Here is an 11,504-nt window from a genome sequence, read left to right as displayed (position 1 = left end):
GGGACCAGATGGAAACCCACACAAGGCAGTGCTCCACCAAAGGGCCAGCCCCAGGGAATGGTGGTCTTGGCCCAGAGGAGGAATATAGGGGTGGGGTGAGTGTTGGAGCCTCCCCTCCCCACCCTTCATTTCCCCTGAGGAGGCAGAGGAAGGGTTAACTCACCGCAGAGTAGGAGTGGGTCACCAGCACTGGCTCCAGAGCTGCACCTCCTGGGGACAGCCAGCAGGCAGGCCTCCCACCTCTGAAGGTGCTGCCTGCCTGGCCAGCAGGAAGGGGTTAACGTGCCCTGCACTTCCTCCTGTGTCCTGTTACTGCTGAGGCAGACCTGCCTGGCCAGCCAAGCAACTTTCCTCCTGAGTGCTGTCTGGCGTCCAGAAGACAAGCAGGCAGGAGGCAGAGCAGCCGCCCATTCTGGGGACCCTGAGCCGCCCTTCCGAGGGGTCTGTGCCTCCTGGGAGAGGGTTGGTCTCCAGGACGAGGGTCCGTGGTGGATGGCTCTGGGGATACTCCCGAGGCTGTGCCATCCCCCTGCTGCGCAGGTCGGAGGGTCACTGCAGAGGCTGCTCGTGGTCCCGGGGCTGGGGCCAAGGGAGCCTGCACTGGAGGTAAGCTCCCGTCATCAGCTGTGGTGCCTGGCATGAAAGGCTTGGGGCTTAGTCTCCCTTCCAGGTCCCTGGGAGAAGGGCGAGGAGGGCAGGGTCACAGAGGAACCTGGAGGCATCTTGCCTGCCGCCCCTCCCTCCCTACAGCCCCCAAGAAGGGGGCCTCCTAGGGCTCGCTCCCCATCCTGGGACTAGCATCTTTGGTGGCATTCCGCACAGACTCCTGCCCACTCCTCCTCAGCCCCTGTTGCTCCTGTAGCCTCAGGACAGCCCCCACCCAGCTCCAGTGCCCCCAAGACACATCTGCCTTTGGGCTGACTTAAGCTTAGAGCTAGGGCTCACTCCTCTTGTCCCTCCTGCGGCAAGAGTTAGCGCACTGCCACTCCCCCACTGCCCAAGCTGGACCTGATAGGGGGGAAGGGCCTGGCACTAGATCCGCCTTAGCAGAGGATGGGAAGGGGTGCGGGCCCGTGGGGGCACACAGTCTCTGGGTAAACGCAGGCACGTGACTCAACCTATCTGGGTTCCTCCCGTCTCCCTGAATCCCCACTCCGGGAATGCCATCCGCTGCCTTAGTCCTGACAGATCCGCCAGCGCTGTGGGCCCTGAGAAGAGCAGGCTCCTGTCCCTTGTGAAGCTCTTCTTGGTACCCCAAACATAAGAGAGAGCTGATGCTCTTGCCGCCATGGCCTGCCCCGCCCCCTGCTGGCCCTTCTCCCATCCCCCAGCCCGTACCCTCCTGCCTCCCGCCTCCCCCACCCTCTCCCCATCTCTGAATTGGCCTCTCGGCCTGGCCTTCTCAGTGTCCTTCCCTCCACCTGACAGGGTCTGGCTCAAGGTCACTGCAGTAATTCCATACCCGGCTGCCCGGCTGCCGCCGCTGCCACTGCCGCCTTATCGGCTGCTGGGTTTCTGTTTCACTCCCTTTTATTTCTGGGCATATTGTGTTCGATAAAACCCTTTGCTTGTAACACCGCTGGCAGCTCTCCCGGCCACCCCCTCCCGCGTTCCTTCCTCTCCTTCTCCCTCCCCTCGGTGCTCCCTTGGCCTCACCCTGCCCTCTCTTCCTCCCTACCTGGTCCCCTTACACTTCAGTGGGGGCGGGGCCTCCCGGTGTCTCTGACCCCTCCCTTCCCTCAGCTCAGTCAGGCTTGTGGAGAAGCCTCCTCCATTCCCACCTTCTAGGAGAAAGTTCAGGCAGAGCCTCAGGGCCCACACTGAGGGCCCCCTTCTGCTACGCCAGGCTGGTTGGGAGGGCCGGGGCGGCCCTGGTAGGGGTCCTGGTGGAGTCAGGATGCCCGACTAGTTCTGCTGGTTTCAGTGGCCAGTGCTGGGAGGGGCTTGCGCTCGGTGGGCTCTAGGGCACAATTATTTCTCATCTTGACTCTTGCCACCCGCCAGCCCACAGGCTGGGGAAGTAAAGACAGGTCTGAGTCACTAGTGAGGGAGAGGGCAGGCGTTAAACAAGTGTTGGCTGTGGCATCCCACAGAAGGCCCGCCACTGCCGGGACAGAAAGGCGGCAGAGAGAAGGTAAGCCCGCTTTCAGCCAGCACTCTCCAACCCGTCTGTGCCCCCACAAGGTCCTACCCTCTGGGTCCAAGCTCTCCCAGGCACACGGGCCCTGATGAAAACTGCCAAGGCTTTGAACTGAGCCCAGGTTAGCAGGGCTGGCTGGAGGGAGAGTTGAGATGGGGGGCAGGGGTCGACAGGCTCTTTCTGACTCCTGCTGAGTCCTAGGGTAGAGCTGAGAGGTGCAGTCTCCATGGTTGCTGTTGGTGGGGGGTTTGGGTGGAGGCCAGGTCCAGTGAGTGTGGTGTGTGTGTGTGTGTGCGCGTGTGTGTGTGTCTCCCCACACCAGAGGAATGGTGGTGGCAGGGGGATTCGGGTTTTGGTTTCTGGTAGGGCCCTGGGAGAATCTTTCTCTGTCTTGGGCCTGGGTGTGCTTTTAGCGGATGGCCTGGTCCTGAGGCTGTGGGCTGGCTCTAATCTTCCCTCAGCTGGGAGATCAGAGGTCTACCACGTGCCCAGGGCCTTGGAGGTTTGGGGAGCCCAGGCTGGCCTTGCCCTCAGGGAGTTTTCATTCTGGCTGAGAAGGTGGGACTGAGGCAATAAAGCAATCAGATGAATTAATTGGATTCGTATTCTGGACACCTAGGTGTTAGTCCCAGCTCTGCCACTTACCTGCTGTGTGACTGTGGGCACGCCATACCCCTCTCTGGCCTCAGTGCTCTGGTGTGTACAGTGGGTCCTCTTTGGGAGGCAGCCTCCCCCAGATGTTCCTTCCTTGCCTTGCTGCCTCACTCCTCCTCACTCTTCACTTCGAATCTCGGATCAGCTCAGCCATCACCTCCTCTGGGAAGGCTCTCCTGATTTTCCTAGCTTGGGTACTCCTGTGCTCCTCTACACTCCCATGCTGGACTGTGACTGCCTGTACCCTCTCAAGTGGATGTGTGTGGGCCAAGGCTTGTACTCTATGCTTGCCATAGAGCCTGGCTCAGAGAAGTCCCCAGGAAATTGGTGTTGAATGGATCAAGCTACAAAAATTAACAGTATAGGGCTTCCCTGGTGGCGCAGTGGTTGAGAGTCCGCCTGCCGATGCAGGGGACACGGGTTCGTGCCCCGGTCCGGGAGGATCCCACATGCTGCGGAGGCTGGGCCCGTGAGCCATGGCCGCTGAGCCTGCGCGTCCGGAGCCTGTGCTCCGCAACAGGAGAGGCCACGACAGTGAGAGGCCGGCGTACCTTAAAAAAAAAAATTAACAGTATAAGAAGAGGGCAAAGTGAGGATGGAGAAGTTGGAAAGGATAGGTCTTAAGGCAGATCCCAGCAGAAACAGGTAGTGAAGTAGAAGCAAGACAAGTAGGCATTCCTGGGGGGTAACTTTCGTGTCCCTAAACTAAGAGCAAAAACTGTGGAGCATGTCTACCTGGGTTAATCCTGGTTCCGCATTCACCAGCTCTGTGATCTTGGACAAGTCATTTAATCTTTCTCTCAAACTCTCCCCGTCTTCGAATGGAGGTAATAATAATAATGTCTTTGTAGGTGTGATTGTAGAGATTAATGAGCTTGCAAAGTTAGAAGTACCTGCTGAATAATAAGGAAAATAAAAAAAATAAAAATGAGTGCCTGCCGAAGGCTGTTCCTGGCAGCAGGGACACCCTGGCCAGGGCTTTAGTCGCTGGCTGAGTGGCCAGCAAGGTGGCCCATTGCTCCTAAGTTCCAGGCCCTCTCTTCCTCAGACCCATGTGGAAGCCAAGGACACAGCCGCCCTGCTGAGAGCACGGCGGCCCACCCTTGGAGACCGTGACCTCTCGACGACGACGGTGGCCCTCCTCGGCCCTCCACCTCCGGCTGGGGCGGGGGCCGCCCATCTCCAAGTCCCCAGCCATGACGACATCAGCGCTGCGGCGCCAGGTGAAGAACCTCGTGCACAACTACTCGGAAGCGGAGATCAAGGTGCGCGAGGCCACTAGCAATGACCCGTGGGGTCCGCCCAGCTCGCTCATGTCGGAGATTGCCGACCTGACCTTCAACACGGTGGCCTTTGCCGAGGTCATGGGCATGCTGTGGCGGCGGCTCAACGACAGCGGCAAGAACTGGCGGCACGTGTACAAGGCGCTGACGCTGCTGGACTACCTGCTCAAGACGGGCTCCGAGCGGGTGGCCCACCAGTGCCGGGAGAACCTCTACACCATCCAGACGCTCAAGGACTTCCAGTACATCGACCGCGACGGCAAGGACCAGGGTGTCAACGTGCGCGAGAAGGTCAAGCAGGTGATGGCCCTGCTCAAGGACGAGGAGCGCCTCCGGCAGGAGCGAACCCACGCCCTCAAGACCAAGGAGCGCATGGCGTTGGAGGGCACGGGCATCGGCAGCGGGCAGCTGGGCTTCAGCCGTGCCCGCGGTTCCCCGTCCTCCTACAACTGTGAGTGAGCCCAGGGCGTGGCTGGGGACAGAGAGGCAGCCCGAGTTCTGACCCTGGCTCTGTGACCCCAGCTGTGGATAAGAATCCCCACCTCAGAGGGATGTGTGAGGATCCCGTGAGATAAAGAGGTTGACATGCGAGGCCCAAGGCCCGCACATAGTAGGTGCCCGACAAGTCAGTGCGAACAATGATGTTATTATAGGTTTGTCATCGTTAATTCGCTGTCTGGTAGGGGCGTGGTGGCGGAAGCATAGGCTCTGGAGTAGCAGTCCTTATTCTGCCCCTTCCAAGCCATGTGATCTAGACAACCAGCTCTCTGGACCTCAGTTTCCTCGTCTGTAAAGTAGGGATAATTTTGTGTGCCTCAGCTGTTCAATTTGAGAATTAAATGAGACCTCGGCCCTGGGCACAGACACACAGCACGTGGTGCTGAGCGCATCCTCCTTGATCCCCCCGCTCGAGGGCACTGCCCTTGAAAATGGGGGCGGCTGTAGAGCATTCTCAACTCTCCTACTCTCGGAGGGAGGCACTTTCCTGATCTGGGGGGCACTCAGGATGGCCCTCCTTGACAGTAGGCTGAGAGCCTGGAGAGCTGTGACCGTGACTGGAACCTCTCCCCCTCCCACTGCACTTGACCCCAAGCTGGATGGGGCACAGCTGTAAGAGTCCAGGAACTTGAGTCAGGGGACCTGGGTTCAAGTCTTGCTGCCGGACCCTAGCCAGGCACCCCTCAGAGCTGTTGCGAGTCTGTAAAGGAGGGATTGGGCTCTTTTATCGGGGTGGAATGGAAACCTTACAGGAAGTGCCGAGCACACTGCCTGGTCCTCTGGGGCCCGCGACTGCCAGGTGTTCCCTTCCCCCTCAGTTTCCCTGTCTGAGCCTTAGCTTCCCGGCAAGAGGCGGGCAGGGGAGCCTATGGGTACCTATGTGGTCACGGAAGCCACGACGGATGGTTGGTCGTTGCAGCCTCCTCCTCATCTCCCCGCTACACCTCCGACCTAGAGCAGGCCCGGCCCCAGACGTCAGGAGAAGAGGAGCTGCAGCTGCAGCTGGCCCTGGCCATGAGCCGCGAGGAGGCTGAGAAGGTAAGGCGCCTCCTGGGGCAGCCAGGGGGCGGAGGGAACTGGAGGAGGGATGGGTGCCTGGATGCCCCACACCTTTGATTCTTAGGCTCCCCTACTCTGGTCCCCAAAGCCCTAGTCCTGCTCCCAAGGACAGCACAGCACCTGTGTGCCTTGGGTTGGGTTACTGGGGTTGGGGTCTGTCTCCCCACCCCCAGTCCTCTCCAGCTGGGCCTGGAAGGGGTAGTGTGTGTGCGGTAGGTTGGCAGTACCGTTTGTCTCATGGGCCTGCTATCGCCTCATGGAGGGGAAGGGGTGAGTGTGCTGACAGACACCTTCCTAGGAGACACAGAAATATGCTGCCCCCCCTCCCCATCAGCTGTCCTTATGGGAGGCAGGGACAGCCTCCCTGATAGCCTCCTCTCTGCCATCGCCTCTGTGGATCCAGGCAGACCTGGCAGGACACAGCTGGCCTCGCACAGCAGGGCTTGGAGAGCACTCAGGGGACCCAGAAGAGAAGGATGAATCTTCCTGATTTTTAAACTGCATCTCAGATCCAGATCCGGGCAGGGAGAAGACCACACCCATACTGCTGTCTGGGGGCAGGCTGCCCACACCCACTCAGGGTGGGCATTCCTCTCTCCACTGCCCTTACCGGCACAGGGCGATGCTGCCCTTCGGCCCAGGAGTGGGAACACTGGGCCAAGTTCACCCCTCTCTTCCTCCGTCGCAGCCGGTCCCCCCAGCCTCCCGCAGGGACGAGGACCTGCAGCTGCGGCTGGCTCTGCGCCTGAGCCGGCAGGAGCGGAAGGTAGTGGGCCGGGCCTCCTGTGCTGCTGCTGCTGTGTCTGGAGGTGCTACGCGGGCACTAACTAGGCTCTTCCCCCTCCCCGTGGTGGTCCTGCTGCCCCTGACCTCTCGGCGCCTCCCACCCTACACTCTTGACTCCAGCCAAGGTCCCCCCACGTCCAGCCTGGGCTGCTCACGCTTTCCTTCTGCAGGAGGTGAGGTCCTGGCGGGGAGATGACTCCCCTGTGGCGAATGGTGCTGGGGCCGGACCCCACCGTCGTCGGGACAGAGGGCCCGAAAGAGAAGAGAGAGAGGAGGAGAAGCTGAAAACCACCCAGGTAGAGGGGACTGGGGGCTGTGGGCTGGCAGAGCCTGGGAAATGAGTTGCGTTAAATATCTGTAAAGAGTGTGGAACAGTGCTTGGTATCTGGTGAGCACTAAGTAGTGTTAATTCAATGAAAATAGGGGTGGAGGGGGTTTAGCAGACCCAAGTCCCGTCATGCATGGGCCGATGACTGAACTGGTGGCAAAGTGGGATGCAAAGAATCCTGATCTGAGGTTCCTGGATTTGCTGCCACTTAATGACTTGGCCGCACTGTCATTGTCTTGGCCTCAGTTTCCTCCTCCGTACAGTGGGCTTGTTGGACAGTTCTGCCTCTGACATTCTAGGGTCATATGATACCGTGGGTCAAGACTGGGGGTGGCCTCAGGCATATGGTGCTGAAAACATCTTGGGCTCATACACACACTCTCCAAGAGGGAGGAGTGGGTAGCTGTTGGTAGCAAGGCGACCTTCCAAAGCTGTCCGTGCTATCCCTGTACCCTTTCTGCCAATGCTCATTGTGGCCAATTTTTCTTGGACACTGACTTATAGAAGTAGGCTCATCATAAAATGTCTCTTACCACTGATGGGCTGAGGGGCAGGACAGCTGAGGAAAGGGTCGGGCCTTCTATCCCAGCTCTGCCTCTCCCTGGCTACGTGGCTTTGTGCAGTTTGATTCCCCTCTCTGGGCTCCAGCTGGCACATCTGTAAAATGGGCACCCCACCATCTTCCCTACCCACAGCACAGGTCGTTATGAAGATCAGACACTAAACAGATGAGGAAACATAAACTGGAAAGCACTGTGCAGAGGCGAGGGACCATTAATAGATGTTTGTGGAATGAATAAAGGAGAGAATGAGCTGGAGTGAGGATGACAGGTCAGGGCCCGCCCTTCCTCCAGGTCCCACCCTCTCCTGAGCATGGCTGCCTCTGCCCCCAGCAGTCCTCCATCCTGGACTTGGTGGATATCTTCGCACCAGCCCCGGCCCTGCCCTCCACACACTGTTCTGCGGACCCATGGGACATCCCAGGTGGGCATGCAGGGCTGCAAGGGGCTCCCAGGCTGGCCCCAGAGAGCCCCTTCCTTCCCAGCCACTTGCTGGCATCCCCTTCCCACAGGTGAGGGCCGCTGGGCAAGCACTGCACCTCTCTGAGCCTCAGTTTCCTCTGTGTCTTGGGGTTGTAGTGAGGGAGGGGGCACATCCGAGGAACTCAGCTCATGGGAAACTCAGAAACGTTCTCTTGTTGCTTCTGGTCACCCTGGGTTTCCTGGCCCAGCCTGTCCCTGACTGGGAACGTGGCCTGAGCTGCCTATGCCCTGGGGATCCAGAATCCTGGAATAACTTGCTGAATATGGGCTCCAGCTTGCTGGGTAGTCCTGAGTCAGCACCGCATCTGGGAAATGAGTCCCTTGGCCTCCCAAATTGCTCTGGGTAACTGGGAAGGCCCTGGACTGGGGGTTTGAGTGAGCCTGGGGTCACATCTGTGCCTTCCCCATTTCAGGTCTCAGGCCCAGCACAGAGCCCAGTGGCTCGTCCTGGGGGCCTTCGGCAGACCCCTGGTCTCCAGTCCGCTCAGGAAGCATCCTGTCCCAGAGCCAGCCCTGGAACTTGCCCGCTATGTTCTCCTCCTCTGAGCCCTGGGGCCGGACCCCAGTGCCGCCTGCTGGACCACCCTCCACAGACTCCTGGGCACAGAACTCCCCCTGCCACAAACTCAACACTGGGGCCGACCCCTGGGGGGCGTTGGTGGAAACCTCCAACACACCTGGTAAGTGGAGGGCCAGGGGGTGTGGCTGAGGGGATGCTGGGTCCCCTTACCTCCAGTGCCAAGGGGCAAGAGATCCTGTGTTAAGAGGGCAGCTTGCCTGGAAAGGGATCAGCCCAGTGCCTGCCCTTCTGCCAACCCATCTCATCTCCCTTTTCCTCCTTGGCTAGTGCTGGATGGTGCCTCGACCTTTGACCCATTTGCCAAGCCTCCAGTATCCACAGAGACCAAGGAGGGGCTAGAGTGTGCCCAGGCCCTGCCCTCCGGGAAGCCCAGCAGTCCTGTGGGTAAGCAGGAGTCAGGGAATGTGCAGCCCTGGGGAAGGAGGGGCCCACCCCGAGCTGGCCTCTGCCTTCTTCCTCTCAGAGAGACCACACACTCTCCCTACCAGTGAGCTTTATCATTTCTATTCCAGAGCTGGACCTGTTTGGAGACCCCGACCCCGGTTCCAAGCAAAATGGCACAAAGGAGCCGGATGCCTTTGACCTGGACGTGCTGGGGGAAGCACTAACCCAGCCCAGCAAGGACACCCCAGCGCGCCGGACTCCTGAGTCCTTCCTGGGCCCCTCGGCCTCCTCCTTGGTTAACCTTGACTCATTAGTCAAGGCGCCCCAGGCTGCAAAGACCCGGAACCCCTTCTTAACAGGTAGGACACCCCCTCGTCCCTGCTGGGTCTCAACACTGGGGTCCCCTGCTCTCTCTCCGTCTCTTCCTTTACAGCCCAGACCCTGCCCTAAAATCTTAGCTCTTCCCTATTTCTAAGACCCCAGATCTGGCCACCTTGCCCCTTCCCCACTTAGGGCTATGTGCCCCTGGCCCGCTCCAAGTCCCCCAACCCAATCTCGTTCCGCAGGTTTCAGCACTCCATCCCCCACCAACCCGTTCGGCGGGGGCGACCAGGTCAGGCCGACCCTGAACCAGATGCGCACCGGGTCGCCAGCGCTGGGCCTGGCGGCCGGTGGGCCGGTCGGCGGCTCCATGACCTACAGCGCCTCCCTGCCTCTCCCGCTTAGCAGCGTGCCGGCCAGCGTGACCCTCCCCGCCTCGGTCAGGATCTTCCCCCAAGCCCGCGCCTTCACGCCGCCGTCCCCTGGGAGCCTGCCGCAGCCTCTGCTGCCCATCTCAGGCTCCGCCGGGCTGCTCAACCAACCCCCGCAGGCCAGCACCAACCCTTTCCTCTGAGCAACGCCCCCGCCTCCGGCGGGCCGGCGAGTGCGCGTGAGGCCCCGCCCCACGTGGACGGCGCTGGGCCACGCCCCCTGACGTGAGCGGGGCGGGGCTGCCACGCCAGGACCCACCCCGGGAAGGAAGGAAGGCTGAGACTCCGCCCCGAGGTCGGCGCAGATGCTGCTCGCTGGCCTCCGCATCCTACTGACGACTTCACTGGGGCCGAGACCACGCCTCGTAATAAAGACTGGAACCCACGTCCTCAGGTCTCACCAAGTGGACTTTTTGCCGGGCGTGGCGGCCAGGCCCGGACCACAGCACGAATCACCGGCTGCCGTGGGAACGACTGCTCCACAATGTGGGGCACAAAAATGCTCCCACTTCCTGTACAGCACCCTCAGCCTGGCACCTTCGCTTCCACATGCTCCCCAGACGCTCATTCGTTCAACCATTTATCACACATCGGCGCGGGGGATGCTCTAATAGCAAGGGACAATAGACAGTTGTTCCCTTGCGCACTCGTTATGTGCTAAGCACTTCAGATTATTTCATTTAATCCTTTGCATCAGTGTTCTGAGGTAGATAATATTACTCCCACTGAGGAATGGCTACATAATTTGTGCAAAATGCAAACGTGGGGGCCCCTTGTTCAAAACTGGGTTAAGGATGTCAAAACGGGAGCAGCGGAGCGTTAGATCAAGTGCAAAGCCCTTGGCCCTGCTCCCTCTTTATAGGTGAGGTTCAGAGAGGTTAAATGGCATGCTCAAAGTCACAAAGCTAGCAGAGTGGGGCTGCGATTCAGAGTCAGGGGGTCTGGCTCCACAGCTCTGAGCTCGCACCCTGGGCCCCAGATTTAATTCACAAATACTGACTGGCTGCTGTGGACAGAGTGCTAGGCTCCTCTGGGAGGGATTCAAGGGTTGCTAAGCCCGCAGCCTCCCGGAGCTCAGAGCTCAGCGGGGCAGGCAAGCCGGATCCAAGAGCCCCCACGATCCTTTGTTTTACTGAATCACCTTACATATGGCTCTTACTCCTCTCGTCTTTTCACCAGGACTGGCAAGAAACTCAATTTCAGCCATGATCCCTCCTGGGGGGCTTGTGTGGGGTCTGAGAAACCAAGGGGAGGAGCAGGGCCTGGTACCTCATTCTGAGGGCCACCATGGTGACCCTCACTTCTCTTCTACTCAATGCTCTCCAACCACTGGGCACTGATGTGTCTTCCGTTCTCAGGGTCTGGCTCTGGAGGCAGCAGGCCAAAGGCCTGGGGTAAAATGGCCTTCCATAGGCCAGAAACACCAAAGTTGGTGGGGGAGGACACAGTGCCGGTCTCCTTCCTAAGGTGGGGGTGGGGAAAGGAGCTGCTTTGTTTTTTTGGAGGGAGTCAGTCCTACTGTACCTGTTACAGGCAGAGTGGACAAGAGCATCTGCTTAGGAGTCAGACCGAAAGCATTCAAAACTGCTCTAAGGTTTGCACTTAATAATAATCACTTAGTAATAAGTGGTTATGCTCCCTGACCTTGAGTAAACTACTTAACCTCTCTATGACTGTGCCTCCATTTCCTTACTTGTCAAATGGGAACAAGAGTTCCTTCCTTATGAGGTTGCTGTGTGGCTTCTCCCAGGCCAGTGTCCATTCAGCCCAGGATCCACCCTGTTCAGAGATTAACCATGAGGAATGAACATGCAATACCTCTCATTCCTGGTTTTGCCAGGCAGTGCCCAGACCCATCCATCTTCTGCACAAACCTGGGAGATCTCCATCCTTCTTGGTCACTGACCCACCTTTCGCCCCTCCTCAGCCTGGGTCCTCCTCTTCTAAACTGGCTCTCCCTGTGGACACCGCTTCCCTAAGGACTCCCAAGGGGTGCC

The 11,504-nt window shown here is 59.3% G+C and overlaps 1 protein-coding gene across 5 annotated transcripts; it reads left to right on the top strand.

Annotated features, from left to right (window-relative positions):
- Window positions 1–371: 371 nt before the first annotated feature.
- EPN3 (epsin 3) lies at window positions 372–11,177 on the top strand. 5 transcript variants are annotated; one of them, XM_032615980.1, is made up of 10 exons: window positions 2,048–2,134; window positions 3,843–4,528; window positions 5,495–5,613; window positions 6,323–6,400; window positions 6,591–6,716; window positions 7,645–7,732; window positions 8,205–8,471; window positions 8,639–8,755; window positions 8,884–9,114; window positions 9,322–11,177. In XM_032615980.1, exons 2-10 carry the CDS (start codon window positions 3,991–3,993, stop codon window positions 9,648–9,650), a joined length of 1,893 nt encoding a protein of 630 aa, XP_032471871.1. In that variant the 5' UTR covers window positions 2,048–2,134; window positions 3,843–3,990; the 3' UTR covers window positions 9,651–11,177. The 5 variants fall into 5 exon arrangements, with proteins under 5 accessions (XP_032471873.1, XP_032471871.1, XP_032471870.1 ...); XM_032615979.1 differs by having other exon boundaries at window positions 7,642–7,732; XM_032615978.1 differs by having other exon boundaries at window positions 7,603–7,732.
- The last annotated feature ends 327 nt before the right edge of the window (window positions 11,178–11,504 follow it).

This window comes from Phocoena sinus, chromosome 20 (assembly GCF_008692025.1).
Source record: "Phocoena sinus isolate mPhoSin1 chromosome 20, mPhoSin1.pri, whole genome shotgun sequence".
In the NCBI taxonomy this organism is placed as follows: Eukaryota; Metazoa; Chordata; class Mammalia; order Artiodactyla; family Phocoenidae; genus Phocoena; species Phocoena sinus.
The sequence above is the reverse complement of the archived record's forward strand: the minus strand, read 5'-3'. Positions and strand labels throughout refer to the sequence as shown.

What these genes read in the sequence shown, in the direction of transcription:
- EPN3 (XM_032615978.1), top strand. Translation starts at nt 3,991, where the DNA reads ATGACGACATCAGCGCTGCGGCGCCAGGTGAAGAACCTCGTGCACAAC. An exon ending in TGAGCCGGCAGGAGCGGAAG is followed by an intron (nt 6,401 to 6,590) that starts GTAGTGGGCCGG and finishes TTCCTTCTGCAG; the next exon opens with GAGGTGAGGTCCTGGCGGGG. An exon ending in GAAGCCCAGCAGTCCTGTGG is followed by an intron (nt 8,756 to 8,883) that starts GTAAGCAGGAGT and finishes TTTCTATTCCAG; the next exon opens with AGCTGGACCTGTTTGGAGAC.